Source organism: Gavia stellata, chromosome 6 (assembly GCF_030936135.1).
Source record: "Gavia stellata isolate bGavSte3 chromosome 6, bGavSte3.hap2, whole genome shotgun sequence".
Classification (NCBI taxonomy): domain Eukaryota; kingdom Metazoa; phylum Chordata; class Aves; order Gaviiformes; family Gaviidae; genus Gavia; species Gavia stellata.
In genome coordinates this window covers 18,682,852-18,706,833 of record NC_082599.1, presented here as the reverse complement: position 1 = coordinate 18,706,833, position 23,982 = coordinate 18,682,852, and the positions used below count along the sequence as shown (strand labels likewise).

Here is a 23,982-nt window from a genome sequence, read left to right as displayed (position 1 = left end):
TTATCTCTTCCCAGAGATTTCCGGGGAGAGCTGGTGCCTCCTCCGAGCGGGCAGGACAGAGCGGCTGTCGCCGAAGCCGCTCTCCCTGCACTGACTGGCCCGGGGCCGGGCGGGCCGCCCCACACGCCCGCCAGGCAGGCTGGCAGAGCCGGACTCCCGGCGAAGGGCGGCGGCGGCCCAAGCCCTGTCCCACAGGAGGGTGCGGCTGCCGCGCCGGGCCCTGCCAGGCGGCGCCCTTCCCCCGCCCGGCCCTCAGCCGCGCTCGGCGCCCCGAGGGAGCGGCGGGAGGCGAGGCGAGGAACGCCGAGACGAATGCAGCCCCCCCGCCCGCCCGGATGTCCGCCCGGCACCCCTGCCAGAGGGTGGTGGCGGCGCCGGGCTTCCGCGTCCGGGTCGCGGCGGTGCCGGAAGGCGGTGCCGGCGCGGCGGGGCTGGGGGACACCATGGCCTTGCGCTGGTGGTGGTGGTGGTGCGGCGCCTCCTCCCGCCGGGCGCCGCCGCTCGGGTCCCTGCCGCGCCTCCGCCCGCCGGGGCCCCGCTCCCGCACCCCGCCGCCGCCGGCCCCCAGCGCGGCGGTGAGTGCGGCGCGGCGGCGGGCGCCTGGAGGTCATCGGGAATGAATGGGGCGGCGGTGGGGCCCGAGCGGGGCGTAGGGGTCGGGCGTCACAGCTGCCCCGCGTCGGGGCCGCCGCTCCTTCGGCCTTTCTCAGTCCACGTCTTCCCTCCCGCCCGGGAAGCGCGATGGCCTGAGGGCGGGTCCGGCGGGCGAGGGTCGGCGGCGGGCGGGCGGGCAGCTCCCTGCTCGGGGTGGGGCCTTGCAGGGGGCAGGAGTGCTCTCGGTGCAAGGTTAAATACTGGCTTAAGGGTTTTCAGGGCAGGATTGGTTGCTGTTGTGGGGAAGAACTTCTCGGACTCTTCTCTAGGTGGGAGCAAGGAAAGCGATTCTCATTAGTGCAAGATTTTCAATGTGTTTGTGCGTAAGTTAGCATTATGAGTTGTAACGGGGGGCAGTTCTCTCACTGCATTGGTTTACACTTTCCTCACAAGGCCAAGCTACTGTGCAGAGCTGCAATAAAGTGTTGTGGCTGTGATGTGTCCAGCATCCTGCATGACCCAGTCTTACAGTGTTAAGCAGCAGTGTAAAGGAGAGAGTCTGTCTGTGCCCTCACCTAAAGAGGAATGGGAAGAGATCAGCTATTTTTTAACAACAGAAAACGGTGAGAGGTATGAAAGAGCGAACTTATGAAGGTCTTGGCCGTAGGGCTGGGCGCTGAAGTCAGACAGCAGTCAGTTGCAAATCTATGATACGTTAGGGTTCCTCTTCTTCCTCTCCTTCCCTTGTCTCCTTGCCTGGCCTTTTTTGTCCGGTACACAAGGAGGATGGAAGAGTACCCTGGAGCCTGTGTGGTGCACTTGTTTCTCTCCCTGCATCCAAGGAGAGAGAGACTTCAAGTCACTTACAAGGAGACACTGAGGCATGAGGAGCAAGTTGGGGGAACTCTTCTCCAGTTCTCGGTCTCATTGAACGTTTCTGTGTGGGCTTTTGGAGAGGCAGTTTGGTGAACATGTGGATTGCAATGATTTCAGGCTGGGTCAGCCCGCCTGAGTCAGTGTGGGCTCCAGGGCAGGGCTGGGCAGTTCTAGGCAGCGATGCCAGGAGTGGAGCAAAAGCTGTGTTTCCTTTCTCAGCCTATCTCTGCTGGAATCGTGTACCTGGGACTGTGCCTTCCCCCAGGCTCCTGGGCTCTGTCTGCAGGGAGAGATCATTGGAGAGATTGGTGGATTTGGAGGTTACGTTCTTGACATCTAGCAGGGAAGATGTGCAGTTGTAAATTATCAAGAAGCAAGCTGAATTAAAATTGCTTCAGGGAAAAACACGGACACGTTCTTCTGTTAGTGTAGTAGTTTACAGAAACAGCTCTTGCCCTTTTCTCTGTGCCTTGACTGGTATAGTCCAGATTTATCGGCAAGATAGGGCATGTTTGAAAATTGCACCTTCCACGAGTGCAAAAGCAAGGTTTCATTAGAACAGTTCTGGGAAGTTAACGGATACGCCTTCTGTGCTGCTCCTGCGAGGAGAGAAAGTCCAACGATCCTGAGCGGAAGAATCAATTTAAGTCAGATGCTAATGTACATATTGGCAGTTATGTGTCATGTGATACGGAAGGAGATTATGAGACTCCCTTTGCTGCTGGGTTGTTAAAATGGAGAAATAGAGCAGCGCTGATGAACAGACACTTGTTTTTTGTAATCAAATGTTTTCTGTCAGTTTAAAGTTCTGTTAAATTAACCCTGATTTTTCTTTGTGCAGATGTGTCCCTTTACCCAAAGAAGTTCAACTTTGTCATTTCCAAAAATATGTAATGTATTTTGGCGGTAAGCTGGAGATTCATATTGTTGTGCAATGGGTAAAGACATGGTTATTGGGTGAACTGGGTAGTTCCTGTGAGCTGTAAACTTTGAAAATAAGGTTATTCACTCTAGTACATAGTTGCATAATTCTGTGTAGACTGCTGCTGTGGTGCTGAGTCTGAATCTAAGTCCTCCATTCTGGAGAGCAATGGGCAAAGCAAGAGTACCATGAGAAAACCCATATGTTTCACTTTGAAAAAGGAGACATAATAAGAGGCATAAACGTCAGCTCCAGGGAATATAGAAAATATGAGGCCTAAGCCTAATGCATCTTAATGCATGCAGTTGGAGCTTTCACCCTTTACTGATGAGCTTTCATAGCATCATCATGCTACCTGGAAGTATTGATTTAATTTATAATTGATAATGTAGCTGGGTGTGTAAAGGAGAATTTTCAAATCCAATTCAGGAATATTTTTTTTCCAGGAGTATACAGGAAAAGGAAGAAAGTAGCAGAATAATTGTGTTACTGGAAGGTGAAGGCTTCATCTCCAAATGTACGCTCTACTATCAATAGTGTATTCAAAAGGAATACATTGAGAGTAATGTAGTTTTATGTGTCTCAGAAGATATCTGTAATCTGTTAAGAGCTGGGGGTGTGTTATTGTTTGCCAAATGCTGCACTTTGCCAGCTCCTAAAAGTCTACAATCATCAATGTATAGCTGTGCTGTCCTTGCACCTTATTAGCTAGCTGAAAAGAGTGTTTTGATGCCTTCTGTTTATATTTTAGCCATTTGGTTAAATTTTTGTGAGGGGAAAGGAGGAGGAGGAAGTGCTTTGAAATGTTTCTGTTTGGGGAATCGGGGAAAGTTTGCTTTCAACAATGTTACTATCTTGAAAAACACTGTCACCAGGTTTCATCATACAAGTACATCCCACTTGTGCAGCTGCAGTAAGACAGTTAGTGATGAAAAATACCAAGACGCTTTTCAACTTGGTAGAAAAGACTTGAAGAATCTCTATGAAGATATTAAAAAGGTAAGGGATTTTGCTGACTATTCTGGGATGTTGTGGTGATTCTGATTTTAATAGCAACCATTGCTTTGGAGGATAGTTATTGAAAGAATATTCTTTATGTTTATGAACAGCTGTCTGAAACTTAAACTGAAGACAAAGAGAGCATATCTTATAGAACCAGATGCAATTTTTTTTCCTCCTGATTTACACTGCTGGAATACATCATTTCTACTTCAGCTAACTCAGTAATTTTAAAAACAACTTCAGCTTACATTGGGTGGAATGAATACAGGCAATAACCTCATACATGCATGCCGTTTTTCTCACACTAAACAGATTGGCTTTGTGACTTTTATGCTGATATGTTCTTTTCCTTTTTATAGGAATTACTTGTATCTACAGCAGAACTTAAGGAAATGTGTGATTATTACTTTGATGGGAAAGGAAAGGCCTTTCGACCTATGATTGTGGTGCTAATGGCAAGGGCTTGCAACATTCACCATAATAATTCCAGGTGAGTTAGTAATTTTTAGATATATGGACATATATTTTACTTCAAATTTGATCATTCTTGTGTTCCCAAAAAATATGTCTAGTAACTTTATGAAAATAAAAGCTTCTCAGTAAAACCTGAATTTAAATTCCATTGTGAAGCTGTACTTCTGTAGTTAGCGGTGCAAAAGGAACTACTGGGTTTATTACATGCTTCCATGTGTAAAATTGTGGACTATACTGCAGTTGTAACTGGTGATGGATAAATAATGTTGCCAAATTCTGATATTTGTAAGGCTTTTAGTCAATTTTATCTTCTTACATAAAGGCTTTATTAGAACCTGTAATACTCCTTGAAACTACATGAACTTAATTAAAAGTATTTTTGATTTGTAACCACTCCTGTGGCTATTAAACTCTTGTCACAGGTAAGAATTTTGCTGCAAGAAGAGACTTTCATAGGGTTTTTTTGTAATTAAGCAGAAAAGCCATTAAGCAGGTGGTATGATTATATTCAAAGCTGTGAGACATTCAAAACAGTCAGAGATTTTTTTTTCCGCCACTAGAAGCAAGTTTCTACCCTATAATGTAAGATTCTAAGCTTAGAGCTCATGTAATCCTCACGTTCTTCAAGTTGTCTTTTGAAAGCAGTTTTAACTGAGCAGAACATCATGCTTTCCCTGTACTCTATCACTCCTTGCTCTGGCTGATTGCAAATGCTTCTCTCCACACATTCCTACCAGTTGTATGTATGCATTTTGAAGAAAGATGTTGGCTGGAGTGTTCTCTGCCTTCCGGCTACTCTTCCAGTTTTCCCTTGTATAGAATTTCAAATATGAAATCTTTGGTCCCTTGCCAGAAGTGTTTCTAGACTAATTAATCAGTCTTAAGGGATTTCTCTCAGATCTCACATAATTTTTTCCTTAGCGGTAGATTAATGTCTTGTTAGACTTTGATTTCTACCTCAGACCATGGCATGTATTTTGCTGCTTGATATGACACCTTTCCCGGTATACCCCCTCCTATGTGAATATAATTTCGATGGAGAAAGCAAAACCTAGTTGGCAGTGTCCTGTCCTGTGTGTGCCGATTCCTCTTGTTTTAGGACAACATTGTCCAGGATTAATGAACTTCACTCCAGCCTGATTCTGTTCTCCATTCAGTACTGCTCCTTGTCATTGTCTTTGAGGTAGCAAAAGGAACAATATTGGTTGTGAAACTCCTCAAGGATGTCCTTTGTCACACCACTGATTGGCTTAATATTTTCATGAGTGATCTTGACCTGAAAATCAGGAGCATGATGATGGCACTTTTTGATGACAGAATCATTCTTGGTGACTGGCCATCTGTGGTGGAATGGAAGGAAGCACAATAAAACAAAAATTTCTGCTTGAGCTTGGAGGCTCCTATTAGGGCGTAACCTCAATGTGATTTGCAGCCACCTTCTCTATGAAAAACCTTGAAGTAATCCTAGCATGCATCAACTATAGTATATCCAGTTCAGCTACGGGAGTGCTGATACCCTTGTATAGCGCTTTGTGAAATCATCAGCATGTCTGATCCTTGTGTTCAAAAGAAGATAAGTCCAGCTAGCTTCAGGATGGACTGCAAAGATAATCTGGGAGAGTGAAGGACTTGTGGTCTACAAATTAATCAGGAACAGGGCTGAAAGAGCTATTTAAGACAAAGGACGGTGTTGCTAAGAGGGTGGATAATTAGGAGGAGACTTTTAACAACTGGGGCAGTGAGTTTTTGGAGCATCCTTCTAGTTAGAATAACGGGAAAAATAGTTTTATCTTATTCTAGTGTGTAGCATGAGAAGCTTATGAACAAAATTATGTAGTGTACATGCAATACCGAGAAGGCTGGAATTGATGTCATAGTGTAGGAGGTGAGCAGTGAATCAAAGACAAGAAGTAGCTATAGAAAGAACTGAATTTGCCTTTATATGCTCAAAGCATATTTGCTGTCTTTTGACATATGTATATGCTCATGGACATATTCTTGTCCATGCATTACGCTGTCTTGAAACCGTCAGGACCAGTTTTGAGACCTGCCCTATGCCAGTGAGAAAGTATGATCTCAGAGTTCAGGTGCCACATATGCCTGAGGCAAGTGTTTGCTTCACAGTAGCCAGCCCTCAGCGTAAGTGCTCTGATTTATAGATGCCCGTGTCATGTGGCAGCTTTTGTACATCTGTTGCAGTTTTTGTCAGTGCTTCCAAACTACGTTTGATGTTTAAAAGCCTCCTCATTAATCTGAATGTTCGTGTATAAGGACAGACTGAATCACTATCTCTGTCATGTTGGTTTTAGAATGAAATTCTGAGTAGGGAGAACAGAAATGTTTCAGCAAAGGAAGAGAATGAAATCCCAGGCTATTTACCTTCCTCTTCTTTGCTTCATGCCACTTTTCTCTAAGCCTATGATTGTAATTAAAATTCACGTATGTTTATACTAGTCTTCAGTGTACTGCTTTTTGGTTCATGCATGATGACCAATGTCTTTTAAGGGTTGGGTAGGCCATGCCAAAAGAATATACTTTCATATTGTGGATACCCACTTACTGTGAGTTGATGAAGTTTTATGGACATTTTCTTCTCTTTTGCTTTTAAGCTTCTTGAAGCAGGCTCTGTTACACCTGCTTTGTATATACATGTACTTCCAGTTCACACTGATACTGGTTTTATTATTGTTGCTTCTTAAAGCAGCATTGCTTCCAGGTGACAAATTGTTCTTCCAACTTTTTACTGTTTGTGAGGAAAATTGCAATGTTTCCTTCTCTACATATATGTATTTGTAACTGCTACTCTGCTATAGACCTGAGGGGAAAAAAAATACTTGATTCTGCTTCTCCCAACATTTTTGTTAAGATGTTTTTCCTCTTTCAACTTGTCATTTGCCTTAAAGCATTTCATCGTTCTTTTCCTCAGTTAATATTGATTTTTCTCCCAGAATTGTTTTTCTTGGAGCTTTGGTTCCCACACAAGTAATCAAAGATACTGGCCACAACATCTGTAGACTTGTGGGGTGAGCCAATATCCTGTGCTGTTCATCCCTAGCATTTTTTTTTATTCTGCCTCTCGGGTTTGTGTTACTGATGTTGAGTTTCTGCTTTATCTTGCTGCCATTCTCAACTGTCATGTAACTTGCTGGACCCAGCATGCTTTTGTCTATTCTTTCGTTTGTTTTTTTTTCAATCTTTTTCTTTTGTGCAGTACTAGTTGAAAAGGTAACACTCTTCCTTGTTTGGTTGTTAAAATAGTAGGACACAACTTTGTAAGGTTATAGACCCTCATCTTACAAGGCAGTCCACAGAGACCTCTTTGTCTTCACAGAGCCCTACCAGAATAGGTGAGACTTCTCAAGTGAATGGAGGGGAACATCCAGGTAGCTCTGCTTACAGGCTAAGTGACATGATCGTTGATGTTTAGATTTGAGGAAAGCTAGGTATTTAGAATGCCCTCAGCAGGTTAACTGTCTTTCTAGAGTGAGGTCGCTTTATTGTAGTCATAAGGAGAATGACAGTTGTATAAAGAATCTGAACTATTATAAAAAAGATAAGTGTCTGAAGCATTCAAATTATTCTGTTCTGGTATGTTGTTTTTTTTCCCTTGAATATCTAAGTGTCAGAAGTCCAACCCTGAGTCCTTAGGTCCCTTGGGCAATGGCTTTTTGCTTAATGATAGCAACTTAGCTTTGTGTGAGAGTGAGAATTGTAAAGAGTTTAAGCTGAAGGCATGCAAACCCTTAATTTCACACATACTCTGGCATTTCTTCATGTACCTATGTGCAGAATTTCACAGAATTATTATTTAGCCTGGCTGGACCTAATGTTTCTCTTCAGGGTGTATTCTCCAGAGGTGTTTGCAGATAGGATTTTTTGTTTCTATTTCTGCAACCAAAATGAGAGAGACAAACATAAGAGAAGGCCAAAGAAGTACAGAGACGTCTCAACAGAGAAAATAGTGAGCACAAAAGATTTAGGGGAAAAAAGGGAAATAAATCCATCAGAATAGTGCGAGAAATACTTAAATATAATGACATCCTAAACTCGATAGTGTATTTCCTAAAGATATGAGGACCTGCCAGCACCTTAGTCCTCTTTTCTTTCACTTCTCCAGACCATGGTTGTCAGATGCCTGTACTGTATGCTGTTTATCAGCTGTTCTGTAATTTGCTCCCGTGTTAACACATTCGTTCTCTATGCTTCTCCTAGTTTGCAGTGCCTTTCCATGTCACAGACTGTGTTTCTGAAATGTTCGTTTCTTTCAGCCACAGGGACTTAACAGCAAAAACGTATTTTGATGAGTGTAGTCATAACACAGAAATTCTGCAAGTTCTTTTGCACATTTCCTGTCTTTAAACTGGCAATATTTACTTACTGGCAAATACATTGCAAAGCTCTTTGTTGCAGACTGTAAATACTGTTTTGTGCTGTTTTGAGTCCTGTGTCCGAGTGGTTGTGTCCATCCGTCCCTGTCGCCCCGCCCCATTTTTGGTTTGGTTGCTTGTTTTTTTTTTTTTTAAGAGGGATATTTGGAGGGAGAGGTGTGTTTGTTTTTCTAAATCTGTAAAATCAACCTTGGTATTGTTCAGTGTACATGAATCAAGTTCTGTAATGGAAAAGACAGGGTACCTTAAAAAGGTATCACATGATCAAGCTTATCACATGATCAAGGACTTAAAAATAAATATAATGCATGTGTAAAAAGATAAACTTACAGTTGTATAAAAATTTTATGTAAATATATATTGGGGTGCCTTTACTTTGAGAATGACCTGAGAATGGCATCTTTCCACTTACTGGACTTGTGGGGACCTAGTTACCTATTGACTTGAGTTACTGCTACTTTTTGCTTTTGTTTTGCAGGTGAAGCAGAATGAAAAATGGCAGGGAATGAGAAGGATCCTGTTTCTTATGTGTTTTCCCTAACATAGGCATGCTCTGATTCAGAATTACTCTCACAAGATGTTTGTAGGAAACTATTGCAAAGTTTTTTGCCAGTGATGGGAAGAACCTTGCTTGAGACCTTGCAGAAATAGTATTTAAAAAAAAAAAAAAAAAACCCTTCAGGTTAAATTACCACATTTGATATAACATTCTGGGAACCAGACACATGAACCATGAGCATTCCTATGCCATTTTCACTCATTGTCAGAGATGAAATGCACTATAATGCAGAACTTTTTGAAAACCTGCTTTTGAAATGTCTGTCCTTGTGCTGTCTTCATACTACTGAAAAGATTTTGGTGTGTCAGTGAGTGTTGCCATTTACTGCTACTTCCCAGCAGGAAGTCCAGTCTGCTGACATAATTAATGAAAAAGGGAGTCCCCAAAAGGAGACCAGTGCATGAAAGAGGCTGGAGACCTTTACAGTTTTTTGAAGGTAAGTTCTCCTACTTAGTAACAATAGTTTATTTTGGAAAACTACTTACACTGAACTAGCATTTGACTAAATTACTAGTCCACAGTAAACCTTACCTTCAAACAACTGTGAAGGTTTCCAGCTCTTATTTTCTGTTGTTTAAAAGCCACATTTTCACAGCCTATGAGCCACACATCCTGCTATTGTTCAGGATCTAGAACTCGCACTGACAACAATGCAGAGTTCTGCATAGAGGTAGGTGTCAGAATGCAATGTTATGTCAGCAGACTGCAAGGTGTTCTTTCATTTTGTGATTAATCACTAGATTTTAATAGACACAGGCAATGCAAGAAGATTTTAAATTCCCTTCAGCTGAGCTGAGATTATTATCTTCTGTTTCTCTGTTCTTTTTCTGTTCTGCTGGAAAATAGCGTGATTTGCTCTCTTACCTGTATACCAGAAGTAACGTATCTATCTATCAGAAGTAATTTTTTCTTTTTATTGGGGTTTTTTTGGTTATTGGTTTGGATTTTTTTTATTTTTTTGGGTTTGTGGTTTGTTTTTTTGGCTTGTTATAGTTATCTATAAGGCAAGGCTGACTAGGATAGCCATTTCTGGGATCCTGCATGCAACCCATGATGAAAACAGGTAGAAAAAGAGAAAAAGATAATACTAGAACAAGGCAGTGGCAGTTGGATGGATACTAGGGTAGATGGTCCTTTGTGTGAGCCAGGTTGGCTCTTTTACATTCATTTTGCCAGATTCCTAGATAATTGTTTCTGTGTTCTTCCATTATCTTCTTTTCACCTAGTTTAAAAAATAAGGTAGGCGTGAACTACTGAGAGTTGAATCATCAGTGTTAGATCTTCCCAAAGGCTGAATTTCAGTAAGTGTTAGGTAGTTAGTGTTTACAGTCCTAAAGTGGTTGCAATATAATTCCCGTTAATTCCTTAGGCTTTTGAAGAACTCTGAGGTCTTAAGGTAATCGGATAAGATAAAGGATAAGATCCATGAGTATGTCTTTCAAATGCAGAGTACAGGTTTCTATGCCTGCTTATCACTCCAGCTTGCTGGTTAATAGAGTTAGCCAGTTTTGGGGAGTTTGTGATGCTGTGTCTTACAGGTAGAGCAACACAGAGATAAGGAAAACTTAAAACTCTTCTAGAAGGCTACCTGGCATTCTTTTCTCTGCCGTTTTCCAGATTTCCATCTCCTTCGAACCAAGCATGCTGTGCTATTTATTGCAGACTGGATTTAGAGGGATTAGAGTCAATAACTCAGGAGTTTTGCAGTACTGTTAATGCAGCAAGGCAGAAATGGGCCTAATAAGGATGGAAACGTCCCATTGCACTTGCTGTACTAATGTGATCTTACTTTCTCTTGTCTTCCTAATTCCAGGTTTGAAAGATGGGGTTCAGACCATGGAAAAGCTGCAACAGCTGTTTTCAGAGAAACACTTTTTGTTTGGTTTTAGTAGAGATTTCTTTTACTGTATTGCAGCACATGTAAATGATTTAATTATTTGACAGTTCTTGTTTTTTATTTTAGGGAGGTGCAAGCAAGCCAGCGCTCTGTGGCCATAATTGCTGAGATGATCCACACAGCTAGCCTAGTTCATGATGATGTTATTGATGATGCAAATTCTCGCAGAGGAAAAATGACAGTCAATCAAATCTGGGGAGAGAGGAAGGTGAGTTTGCTATTATGTGCAAGACTTGCCTTTTAGTTTCAGCAGAGCACAAATACCTAGGGTTTTTGTCACAGTCTTGGGATATGCCAGAAAAAAGTATGAAGAGGTGTGTACAGATTGTGGGTAAAACAAATGTGTGCTCCTTTTCTGAACTGTTGGAAGCATTAGATAACGTATACTTGTAGTGTGATTCTTACTGATTTTACATTCCCTATGCCATTCTCTGCAGTGCTGTTGAAATATTTTGAACTTGTAACTCATCCAGAACACTATAGGTTACTCTGATTCAGTAATAAATGCAAAAAGGTTTTCAGTCAGCATGATAATTTTTTTTTAATTTTTGAGAGAGATGTTTCTTCGTAGACCATTAAAAGGAAGGTCTTAATCAGAAAATGCAAGGCAAGAAGTACACTGCTGACGCATCAGAACTTATCATAGCAATTCAGAGCTGACATGGCATAACAGTCGCAACAGAATGGTCAAATAGAGAAGTAATGTTCAAAAAAACTTCACGGGCAAACGTATTCAGATATTGCATACAGGGAGCACAGTGCTTATATAGAAAAATACAAACAACACTATAAGATAGGGATTCAGAAATGGTTCCAATTTTAATATTTGGTTATCTTATCTTTTCTCTCTGTTACAATGAGATATGTGATGTGGTGCGAGTGCCAAATAAAGGAAATTGTATTGTCTGTACACACAGAAAAAGACTTAAAAGATCCATTTTTTTTATTCTCAGGCTGTTCTAGCTGGTGACTTTATCCTCTCAGCTGCTTCCGTAGCTTTAGCACGAATTGGAAACACTACTATCATCTCTGTTCTAACTCAGGTGATTGAAGATCTGGTGCGTGGTAAGGTCTTTTTCTATTTTTATCTTCAGATTTGCTTGTCTAAGCAGTAAACCCACAAATAAAAACTCCCATCTGTGCAACTTTTTAGGTGAGTTCCTCCAGTTGGGTTCCAAGGAAAATGAGAATGAGAGATTTGCTCACTACCTCGAGAAGACTTTTAAGAAGACTGCGAGTCTTATAGCAAACAGTTGTAAAGCAGTATGTACGTCTGTCTCTTCTAAAGTTAACATACCATACTGTAAGCTTCACAGCTAAACTCCTAGTTATTGCTGTTTTCTCTGGAGACTCTCCAAAGCAAACCCTTTAAATGGTATTCTGCCAGAATGTGAATGCGTTTGAGGTTGTGCATTTTATCACAGTTCAGCTGTGTAGCCTCCAATATTGGTTTTCACTCTTTCTTCTCTGTTTTATATTCATACACACATTTATTGTTATCCTCACTTGAATCAAAATAAGGTTCACAGTGGCAGCCTTTAATTTATGAAATTCTGCAACTTTCAGACAGTGTTTTTAATCTCAGTTGATAATTCTTGAGCCTATAATTTGATTTTAAGTCTTCTGTGACATCTGGTCCCGCTCATTGGTGCCAAGTGGGACCTTAAATGATAACAGTGGGAGGAAAAAACTAATTGTGTATACTCTATGTTACATTGTAAATGAACAGAAGCATGTACTTCTTGATTTTTGGGGGTTTTTTAATTATCAATTGCTATATCCAACCCTATCTGTCATTCAGTTCTGTTACTTCATTACAAAAAGATCTGATTCAAGATGATGTTCTTATTCAAAAAACAAGTTTAGTTTTAGTGAAGAAAATGGAGAAGGTAGGCAATAATCTCACCCCAAAAGAGAGTTATAAATTTATTTATTTTTTAATTAAAGGTGGTATAGCTTGTGTATGCTATAGCAAGAGGGAGTTCTAAGAGAATTAGACTAAAAATCTGTGCTAGTGTTAGTCATCCTCCTTTGTTCTCAGAGAACTGGTACATTTGTGCAATAGACAGCAACTGAAAATTGCTTAAATCAAAATGATCATATAGAATGAGAGAGACACATTTTGTGGGGAGGAAAAATGTCTTTCATTCTAGTTGGAGTAAAGAAATTAAGTCTTCTGGATTGCTTATATTAATGGCAATATGACCCCAGCAAGAATTTCCTTTTGCCAGTCTTCATTCATATTAGTGGGCAGTTGGGCTGGTAAGGAGCATCACATTATTCTGCTACCCCAATAAAAACATGCAAGTTTTTATATTCACTTTGACAGTCTTCCTAAAAGAACCTTCACAGCTAGAAGAAGAAATCACCATCCTACTGGGTGGATTCTCCTTACAAATCTGCTATTTTGAGTTTTTTCCTTTTCATAACTCACTAGAGTTAAGGATTTAAGCACTTCCCTCCAGATTGTGGCTGTGATGCTGGTGAAGGGGGTGTTTGGCTGCTTTTCTTCTAGTCGTTGTTCTGAGTTGTTCCATTGCCGAATTGCTGGAATTTGATATGCAGTAAAATTTGCATTATAAAGGAAAAACAAAGAGGTCTGTCTTTGTGGCAAAACCATAATTATTGCACACAGTAGCAATGACTTGTGTATATATATATGGCTCCCTCAGTTTCTTTCTGCATGGATTAGGAGAACTCTGCTGATAGCAGTGAAAAGGGAATTTTTTTTTGTTTGGGGTTTTTTTGGGGGGTGGGGTGGTGGGTTTTTTTTGTTTAGATGGTTTTGGCTACTAAGCAAAAGGATGGAATCAGAAGGGAGTTCTGTGTTTTGTAGCAAAAATGATAAGCAGGTTCATCAGTTCTAGCTGGAAAGGAAATTCAGTTGGGGAATCAAGGGTATTCATATCTTGTTTTCAGGGACAAAGCTAAGGAGAGAGATTACTGGTTTTCAGAACATCAGTTACAGCCAGGCTAGTGTGTCATTAGAAGCAGTTCAGTTCCTGTTAACGATAGGAAAAAACAGTGGTTTGTTTCTGTGCATAAATAAGATAAAATTATTAACTGGAAAGAAGATGTCAAACAAGTCCAAGTGGCATCTTAGAATTCTACCATGTCATGCCTTAGAGATGGAAGGGTAGAGTATTCCTGGAAAAATGTCTAAACAAGATAATAGATAGTCTGTTAACACTGGTCTAGTCACTGTATTAGATACCATCTGCATTGCCAAAGCATTACTACATTTAAATCAAAAGTCCTTTAAGTTAGCAAAATAATATTTTTATGGACAGAACGGTCTGTTCAAGACGTTAGAGCCATCCCAGTTTCCAGTTTATTTCTACAGTAGTTCTGCATGGGAGAATGTTACCAAAGTTGCAGTCAAAGTAATACATTGCAAAAGGAAGTGGTGGCATATGGCCCAGAGAGTCACTGAAGCCTTAGTTACTGAAAGGCATTTTTCAGAGAAACAGGTGACTTTGGTTCAAGAATTCAGAAACAATAAAGCTGAAGTGGAATTTCTGTTAGTCATCAAGCAAGTTGGAGATGGCAAAATAAGCTGAGCAGGTTCTCTTTCTGTCCTTTTTTTATCCTGCTGTAATGTGAATTCCTAACCCTCATAAAGCTGTTTATATTTTGCATAGCATACTTTCAGAAGAGGGATTAAATCATGCTTGTTTTGAGATAAGTGTAAAGTTGCATTAGAGATTCTTGATTTCTGTATTAGGAGAAAGCATGCAGCCTCCACAAGTAAGGCAAGGCTGTGTATGGAAGGTCAGCTTTAGGGACTGAAGAAAAGGAGTAGTCTGCAGCTCTGGATCTACCTGTGAGCTTCTGCTTTAACTAGTTTGTAGTTTGGCTTGTGCACAGGGCTCCATCAGAAAAACCCACCAGGGTGTAGAACTGGTGTTGAGGAAAATAAGACCTCTGACCACCACCAGCAAAATTGATCCCCTCAGTCCAACTAGGCATGCAGACTACAATAAAGTCCAATGACAGATGATGTAGGATAATAGCATCAGTAGCATCAGATACTATGGTCAGCCAGTAAATTTCCTTATTTATTATTTAAAATACAGTAAATCCTTTTGGGAGTATTTCTTCATGAAGTTTTCTAAGAAAAAGATTAGCGTAAATACATCACAGATACTCAGGCAGATAATCTTCACTTCTGCAAAAGTACAGTTCTTCGTAAACAAGTACTTGGTTAACGTGTTAAAATATGAATTACTTGAGAAAAGGTCAAATGCATGAAAATGCAGACTCAGGACAAGATAGTTGTCTGCTGGGGGGAGGCTCCTGCTGGGTAGGTATCTTCCTCTTCCAGGTAGGCCTTCATAAGCCTCTTCACAAGAGTAGTTACCAAAAAGGATTTGAAGAGTGTGGAGGAAAAGTCAGCGGTGTGCCCTGCAGCAGTGAGTGAGGGATAAGCACATACTGGCCTGCATTGCTGCCAGCACATCAAGGGAAGTGACTGGTTTCCTCTATGCAGCAAATGTGAGACCTCAAGGCTGGGGTCCCTCATACAAGACAGACATTCACATTGTGGAGTGAGTTCAGTGAAGGGCAACCATGATGGCTGGGGGCTGGAGCAAATGATATGCCAAGAGCTGGTTTTGGTCTGGAGCAGAGAAGGCTAAGGGGGAATCCTCTTGCTGTCTCCAGCTATGTAATGGGAGGGTGTAGAGAGGATGGAGAGATGCACAGTGAAAGGACAAGTTATACCATGGAAAAATTCAATTAGCTATTAGGAAAAATTTCTCCATGAAGTTGGTCGAACACTGGAACAGCTTGCCCAGACAGGGTGTGGGATCTTCATCCTTGGAGATGCTCAGAACTCAAGTGGACACAGCCCTGAGCAACCTGATCTAACTGTGAAGTAAGCTCTGCTTTGAGCAGATGACTGGACCAAATAACTTTCAAGTTCCTTTCCAACCTAAACTATTCTGTGATTCCACTGGAAAGAGGAACAGTGCTCCTGCCTGGAAAAACAGCGGTGGGTGAGCCACGAATGAGAAGGCAGGATCCTGACTGCTTCAGGAGATGGGCGGGAGGAGAAAGGCTGGAAAAGGGGAAGGTTTTCAGAGCCTTTTCCTGTCCATAGTGTCCCCAAATCTAGGAGTGTCAGAGCAAACATCTCTTGTACTGTTTATACAAGCATATCCCTGCCCAGCTGCTGTATTCTCACATGATATCCACCAAGAGCTGATGATAGAATATTTTATGGATGTGAAATTCCATAAAGAGGCAAGAGTGGTTTATAGTGTCTCAACTGTCACATAAAATAATAGAAACTATTTTTTATTTTTAAAAATGTGTTTGAAATAACACCAAGCAGATTGACTTGCTTTACTGAATTCAAAGAACCTTTCTAAAGAATTTGCTCCACTTGGTATTGGGAAGGATTTTTCATCAGGATTTAGTGGAGGACAAGTCAATTCTTACAAGATTAAATTTGTAATCAACCAGTCATATCAGGGGAGCTATAGGACGTTTTCAAAGGGTGAGCTTTATCATTTAAACATATATCATTATATTGACATTTTTAAAGGCATGCTATTATCCCATTATGGCTTCAGTTAAACTTCATCATCTCAGTGACAAGCTGACTGCAACAAGGCTGCCTGCCTACATCCCAGTGAGTGTCCAGATGGGGGCAATAATCCACAAGAGCAATTTGAGAAATTGGGTCCTGAAGGAATTCCCTGGTAGAAAAGACCCAGTCATGTTTCAGGTTTATGATGTGGTCGTGATTGGAGAGTTGCTCACTTGAGGTGTGATAGGCATATCAGTCTCCTGTAAATTTTTTTTTTTGTCTCCTTCAGAAATGTTCATAACCTGAATAGGAGCTATGAAGGTCTTCTAATGCAAAGATGCAAGAATTAATTTTGCATGGATGAATTTTGCTTGTGTTACATTATGTAACTCATGCTTCTGTTTTTTAAATGTACATATACTGCTGTGATTCTTTGTATAGGTAATGTCTGCGCCCCCAGAAAACTGCCCACCTACAGGAATAGCTCTGCTCTGACCTTTCAGATTCTTTACATGGCACTTCCTCTCCCCATCTACCAACTTGTGCCCCCTCTGACCCTTTGCCATTAACCAGGATTTTGTCACTGTCCTACTGAATTCCGTATTTTAATTCTTGACATGAAATGTGGTGGTAGGTAAAGATTTCTTTGAAACAGGGTAGATGCAGTCCCCCTGCCTTGCTGATATGATTTGATTTCTATTACAGAAGCAACCAGAAGTTTGCTAGGCATGGTAGAGCATAGAAGATGTTAGCTTTTTGGGGAAAATACTGCTATTTAAGAGACAAGCAGCAAAAGGAGGATGAAAGAGCAAAATGTTCTAGTTTGACAGTCCCTAGCAATGTCTATTTAAATATCTCATATTTGCAGTTCACTCTGCTTTAATAGCCTTCAGGATTTTATATGATTAAACATAAGTAGCATTATTTTCCTGCTATGCTATCCTCTTTTAAATAAAATTGGGAAATGTGAGATGCTGTTAATGCTTCAGGCATCCAGACTCCTCTGCATTTTAACTATTATCCATGGATGCAGGTTATGACTGGGAAGTGTTCTGATGCGCAGTTATGAAATGGATTGATGCATGAAATAGTCTCTAATCTTGTGCGAGTTGCATCACATTTATTAGAATATAATGTTATTTCTTATTTCCATCTTCACGTTCACCTTCAGAGCTACTACTGGAGTTGCTTTTAGTTTGGGGTTGGTTTTTGGTTGGGTTTTTTTTTTTTTTTTAATGATCCTATCTTACATAGTCTTAAAGAGGAATTTTTATACATATATACATATTTTTATGTTGTGTGGTTTTCCTAGCATGTATTTTTAGTCTTACATTAAGTAAAATGTATCTTCACTCCTTCTATTAGTCACAGCAGATTTGGAATGTCTGTAGTATACCCGGATGGATTTCTGCCCCCTGTTCCCAATTGCTTTATTGAAGGCTGAAATAAATCTGAGTATTTAAATATAACCAACCTCATTTTGCAAAGTGTATGATCAATACATAAACGCAAAAGCATAAGTGCCCTTACTTTGAGGCAAGATATTAATTCTCAGATCTTAGTTTGTATCCTGTATTTTAGCTTTGTGGAGTTTTTTCAGAAAAACTTCTGTCTCTTAAGTAGTAGATTCCTTTATCCGTACTCAATTAAAATGTTTTGTTTATCTCAGTTTAGTGATATTTTGTCTAGCTTGGTGTACTTTCTTCATTCACTGTCTTTTCTTTGCCACTAATTATCCCTTGATACCTTTGTCTGCAAGCTAATCAGCTCATCTTCCTGAGCAATTCAGTTATAGTTAACATCACCCTGAAAAAGAATCTTCCTTATCTCAACTGTCCCTCCTATACTGGGTGCAACACATCCAGTTTTGTGGATCTTTTATGAGGCATGTAATGTCCATTTATCTGTTGTCTGACCTCCAGTTATCCCCTGGCTGATTTATATAAGTAATAAATTTAATTCCCCTGTCACCGGACTGTATATGACTACTAGCCTGCATATGCAGCGCATGCACATTTCTTCTCTCTTCATCCTTGCATTATAATTTCTAAGTCTGATAAATATTTAATAAAGCTAATCTCTTTCCAGACTTGAATATATTTTTAATACTGCACTGCTGTTCAGCTTTGTTTTCTAATAAGCTTGGCTATCTGTGTGTATCCATGAACAGAGATAAGCAAGAATGTGCTACTGAGTCAGCTTTCTTTCCTTTCCCAGATCCCTACTGTCTCTGCTTGCTATGTCACACCTATGGTCAGAGACCAAAAGTGGATGCTAACTAAAGCCTTCTATTTATTTACTTGGGCTTTTTTCTTTTCAGGTTTCAATTCTAGGCTGCCCTGATCCCAAAGTTCATGAGATTGCATACCAGTATGGAAAAAATGTTGGCATAGCTTTTCAGGTAGTGCTTTTGTTGAATTAAAGGGAATCTAAAATCTAAACTTTTCCAAACTGCCTTAGAAATCAAGTGGGCTGTCTTAATCCTGTCTATAAATCTTCTCTTAACAAGGATTATTCTGTATTTAGTTCTCATTAAAAAAAAACAAAACAGTTTTAAACTAATCTGTATGTTTATCTCTTTCCAGCTAATAGATGATGTGCTGGATTTTACATCATGTGCTAACCATCTGGGGAAACCAACAGCAGCAGATCTCAAGCTTGGATTAGCCACAGGCCCTGTCTTGTTTGCTTGTCGACAGGTAAGTCAACAAGAATCTATTTCCCCAAAACAAGAATTGTACTGCTCTTCACAGCACACACAGAGGTCCAGCTCGAACATGTCAAATCTACAGCGTAAGTGATGAGCGTGGCCTGGGCATGGGTGCACACACGTTCTTTCAGATTCAGAAACACAAGTCCTCTTACCATTAGGCCCTTGCATCAAAAGCAGCACTAGTCTTTTGCTGCCCCAATTCAAGTGCTTAACCTTCACAAATGGGCAGGTATTCAGAGAGTTTTGCATGTTTTCTGCAGGTTATTCCTAAGTAGCTTCTTATGTTCTTCCCTAAGACATCTTGTTCTCCCCAGGCTTGATTATGTATGTAGGCTTTTTGCCAAATTCTGAGCTTTGTATCCATTCTGGGGCCAAGAACTTAAATCTCTGCCTAGCTTTTAGGTGGGCACCTCTATTTACTGGGTTTGAACTCTTCATCTCTTTGTCCTTGAGTCCTACCCAGTTACAATCATGGGAAGCTTTCCCTTCTCAAGTTAAATGTAGTAGTGGTTTGGATAAAAGAAATGAGTATCATAAATAAAATAAGCTTAAAATTGGTCAAGATTTTCTGTGGCGTGAAAATGATTTGGAGGAGTACAAGGAAAACAGAAGTGCCAGGAGCACCAAAAGGAACATTAAATTCGGTGCTAATCCATAAGAGGGGAAGAAACTGGTGTAATGCACCTTGCTCAAGCTTCTGGCTCACCTGAGGAAAGAAGATTTGGGATTCACTTACAAAGCGGTCCTTCCTGCCAAACTTCACAGCATGATACAAAAACTGGCACAGCTAGTTCCAGTAAGAGCACTAGTCTGTGATCTCTCATTGGAATTGCGCAGAGCTTGACATGGGAAATGTTTTAAATAATTAAAAAAAAATACAACTTTTTTACTTCCCCCTCTTTCTTCAAAAGGCTGGTATGGGGGGGAGGTGGAACATACGCATGTGTTTGTTTCCTCATCCTTTGGGCATTTACAAGGACACATATCTCAAAAAATACAGGAAAGCAAAGAGTATTAGCCACTTAAGAATGCAGACAAATGCATGATGAGAACAACCTCCTCCATGTTCTCAGCTCCTCCGCACAGACTCATCTGGGGGGTTCACAAACTTGTTCTTGAGTCATTATTTCAGAATTTGTTGATAAGCAGCAGGATCTTGTTTGTCATCAGCAACTGGAGTTGTCTAAAGAACAGTGAGAAACTCAGGTACAGAAAGAGGATGCAATTGTGAAATGGTTTGTTTGTGTGTTAAAGCTACATGTAGAGAGAACCAAGGACAAGTTGCACATACCCTGATTTTGGCAGAGAATGGGTGACACTGATTGTGTTGTGGGTGTTGAATATTCCAGTTTTTTTAATGAAAACTATTCTTTTATTCATTTGTTTGGGTTGGCTATCTCTGACTTTCAGTTATTCATCTATCATTAGCTTTATAAGATAAATGAGTTAAGTTCATAATATGGAAATACAAGAAAAGAAAATCTGTCAGTTCTCTTTCTAAATCTTATGTGTTCTTTGTAGGTCACTTTTAAATGCTTTTTCTCATTTATATCTTTGATAGATGGGAAGCATACGTTTTTTGCATTGAAAGGTAACTTGACCATCTTGCAAAGTTTTCCATATTAACCAGAAGGCTTCTTTACTGAAAAATTTCCTGCTGTTGTCAAGAAACTGGAAGAACAGCACTACAGACTTAAGTGATATATAAACAAAGTAGAGTGCTAAAAAAATTTGGAGCTTCAACAGTTAGTTATCTGTGCTGCTAGTAAAAGACGTTTCATCTATTTATATCTGAGAATAAAAACTCCTGAGCCAGGACTTGAGGATAGTCCAAAATGTAATTGTTAGTTACAGGCTGTCTTTTCTCTTGAAATTAATATTACTGCTATCCTGCATAGCCTTTAGTATATTTGGTAATCCTCATGTTGTCTTCTTGACAAACATACTTTAGTTCTGAGTGTGCTCTGGATCTTCAGTGACAGCCTTTTCTTCTTGTCCTCTCACCTCCCTCTGAAATACATCTTTGTGCATTAGAATATTAAGGAGAGGCCTTTATACAAAAAATGTTTAGCTTGATGGTAGACCTATTTAGTCAGTTTTTAAAGTTAGTTCACTCAGTAAAAAAAAAAAAAATTATTTTTTAAGGAAATACACTAGTATACACACTAAGTCTAAAGGCAGTCTTAAACTAGTACAGCTGAAGAATGAGCATTTATTTTTATTATAAGCATTCCTGTCATGCTTATAGACTGTCCATTAAATCTGCAGAACTGCTAATAACAGCTTTGCATTACAGGTTTGGGAATTTTTATATCCTTTAGTGCTTAAATATAAAAAGTGAAAGCATATGCATCCCTATCATTGTAAATATGAATAATATGAAAATGGATTATATGAACATTGCAATTAAATTGTCATTACATGGGAAGAAAGCTAGGTTCTAGAGAAAGCCAAGTATGAGTCACCAATAAAATTCTAAACGTATCTTCCCAGAAGACTACCTATGAGTAATGCGGAAACGTTGCAACAACGAGGGATGCTACATTTTTGTTCCCTAACAAGTTTGTAGATCTACAGTTTCAAGACAAAAGGCGTGCAAGGAAAGCAGATCATTGTTTACAAGTCTGCGGCAATAAAATAATCTTTGTTTGACTATAACCCTTTCACACAAGATGAACAAACACCTTTTTCTTTTAAAAATAATTCTTCTCCAGAGTAGCTGCCTTGAGTTGTGGCCTTAGTTTGTTTGTTTGTTAAGCATGGGGGTTTTTTTATTTCTGGACTGTCTTAAGACAGTGCCTGCATAAGTGATGCAATGACTTCCTCAGACAACTGACTTTAGTTATCTACCTGATTTGTAGGGAATTGAGTGTGCAGCACTAACTACAAATGCTACATGACTGAAAACAAAATACATTATAATTGTCATTTTTCTCTTATAAAAATCTGTCCTGAGCTTTCCTCTGTATGTAAAATACCAGAGCAATGGAAAGCATAAGTAAGTGGATATAACAGTCAAAGGTATCACGAAGGGTTTTACAGGTTGAACTGTGCAATATAGATACAACAAACCTCCTGGGTTCTCTGTTGTACATGTGGGGGGAAGAGGTGCTTCTTCTAGGTGTGCCAACACTAACTGTCATTTGTGATATAAGAATACCTGAACCAGACTATACAACTGGAAGTAGCCACATCAGAAACTACCACACTGGATCATCTGCTCAACATGATGAAATGGCAGGTGCTAAGAGCCAACAGAGCCAGCCAGTTTAAGTTTTAAATGCTTAGGCTTTGCTATACTACAGTCCTATGTAAATTGCAGATATTAACCTATAGCTTATACCTGTAGTAACAACAGCTGCAGGGGAAAAGTTGTGTACTTCAGTTTCTTTTTGACCTTAGCATGGCAGGCAGTTACACAGAAAACAATTCAAAAGCAGTACAAAATCTTCTCCCTTTGTGCTTAGTTTCCAGAAATGAATGCTATGATAATGAGACGATTCAGTAAGCCAGGAGATGTTGAACGTGCTCGGAAGTATGTGTTGCAGGTAGGACTGATACCAAGTATTTCATTCTTCAAGTGCTGTCCCTGCTGAAGTCAGTCTGAAATTCATTGCCTCTGAAGTAAAATAGCAGGGCTGCATTCTCAAATGCATGTTAAGTAGCATGCTACATACAATACCAAGTTCGTACTCTTCAGCTGTCTTACTGGCACAGTGTTTTAGCAGAAATGCTAGGTATTTAAGAGCTTTTTTTTTCTTTTTTCTCTCTCCAGTAGCATAAAATCCACATAATAAAAGTAAAAAGCTCATGCATGAACTCAGTTCCTTCAGCTGAAGAGTAGCTGTATCCAACAACTGGTGTAAGCAGCACGTAATTACCAGTCAGTCTTATAACTGCAGTGCACGCTCTGTATCAGTTTTAATTGACTCTGGCCTGAAAAGACTGAATAACTGTCTGTGCAGAATCAGTACCTTTTTTTTTTTAGGATGGCATGTTTTTTTGTACATCTCTAATTAGGGCAGGAGGGGAGGGGTTAAACCATTACTATTTGGTAGGATAAGAAACTATGTTATTAATACCAGTGTTACTTTGTAAGTATACTTAAGTTTAGCATGGGTGAGTTTTGGTATTTTGACACTTCGGGGAAGAGATGTAGGATTCAATTAATGTAGAATGAATCCTCTTCCTTTCCCCTTCAGAATATAATTGTTTAGGGTACTTACTGACCTTAAAACTTCCTCCTGTAACTGGAGGAGGCAAAAGGCAGGAGGGAAGCCGACCAGTTATCCATTACATTTAATGTCTTCTTACATAAGAGTGACGGTGTGCAGCAAACAACCTACCTCGCCCAGCGCTACTGCCATGAAGCTACAAGAGAGATCAGTAAACTACGGCCATCCCCTGAGAGAGAAGCCCTCATTCAGCTGACGGAAATGGTACTCATGCGAGACAAGTGAGAGAACTCCTTCCACTCATTCTGGCAGCTACTTACCAGACTGTGCCTAAATTTACTTCAAAAGTTATTTGCTTCCAACACAGGCTACCAAAAATTATTTTTTTAAAAAACTTTTTTTTTTTAAGTTCTACTGTTTTTTAAAAAATGGAAGTTTAAAGTGTTTTATTGTGGGAAGCCATACAATTCAGAGCAAATCAAACTGCGCTGTACAATTGTTTTAGTGGGGACTGTTAATTGTGGGGGGTGGAGATGATGTCTACATGTTGATGCACAAAGGCCACAATCAGAATAAATATAAGTCAGTGTATGAGAACTGAAGTTGCTCCAAATTTCACTTGTTCACACTAATAAACAGAGCTTGCATGTTACTATCTGATAAACTCCTGTGAAGAGAAATGGTTTGAATGCTTTCCTGGCTGTTAAACTACAGAGGTACCTGGCATTGTATATATGGAAACTGGTTTATTATAAAAGACTATATGTAGACTTTAATTGGTTATATACATCAATGAGAAGTTTTCCAATTCATAATTAAATACAGGTATGCTATTGGTTGCTACTTGCT

General features: G+C 40.0%; 1 protein-coding gene across 1 annotated transcript; it reads left to right on the top strand.

Moving 5' to 3' along the window:
• Positions 1 to 1,197: 1,197 nt before the first annotated feature.
• On the top strand, positions 1,198 to 23,864 carry PDSS1 (decaprenyl diphosphate synthase subunit 1). The gene is made up of 11 exons (XM_009821365.2): positions 1,198 to 1,217; positions 2,312 to 2,376; positions 3,268 to 3,391; positions 3,754 to 3,884; positions 10,779 to 10,920; positions 11,666 to 11,777; positions 11,866 to 11,975; positions 18,566 to 18,646; positions 18,831 to 18,944; positions 22,426 to 22,506; positions 23,278 to 23,864. Exons 2-11 carry the CDS (start codon positions 2,312 to 2,314, stop codon positions 23,416 to 23,418), a joined length of 1,101 nt encoding a protein of 366 aa, XP_009819667.1. The 5' UTR covers positions 1,198 to 1,217; the 3' UTR covers positions 23,419 to 23,864.
• Positions 23,865 to 23,982: the final 118 nt, after the last annotated feature.

Bases quoted from the DNA above. Each gene is read 5' to 3' on its own strand.
- PDSS1 (XM_009821365.2), top strand. From the start codon at position 2,312: ATGTGTCCCTTTACCCAAAGAAGTTCAACTTTGTCATTTCCAAAAATA. The intron at 3,885-10,778 runs GTGAGTTAGTAA...TTTTTATTTTAG, and splicing joins ATTCACCATAATAATTCCAG to GGAGGTGCAAGCAAGCCAGC. The intron at 11,976-18,565 runs GTATGTACGTCT...TTTTCTTTTCAG, and splicing joins TAGCAAACAGTTGTAAAGCA to GTTTCAATTCTAGGCTGCCC.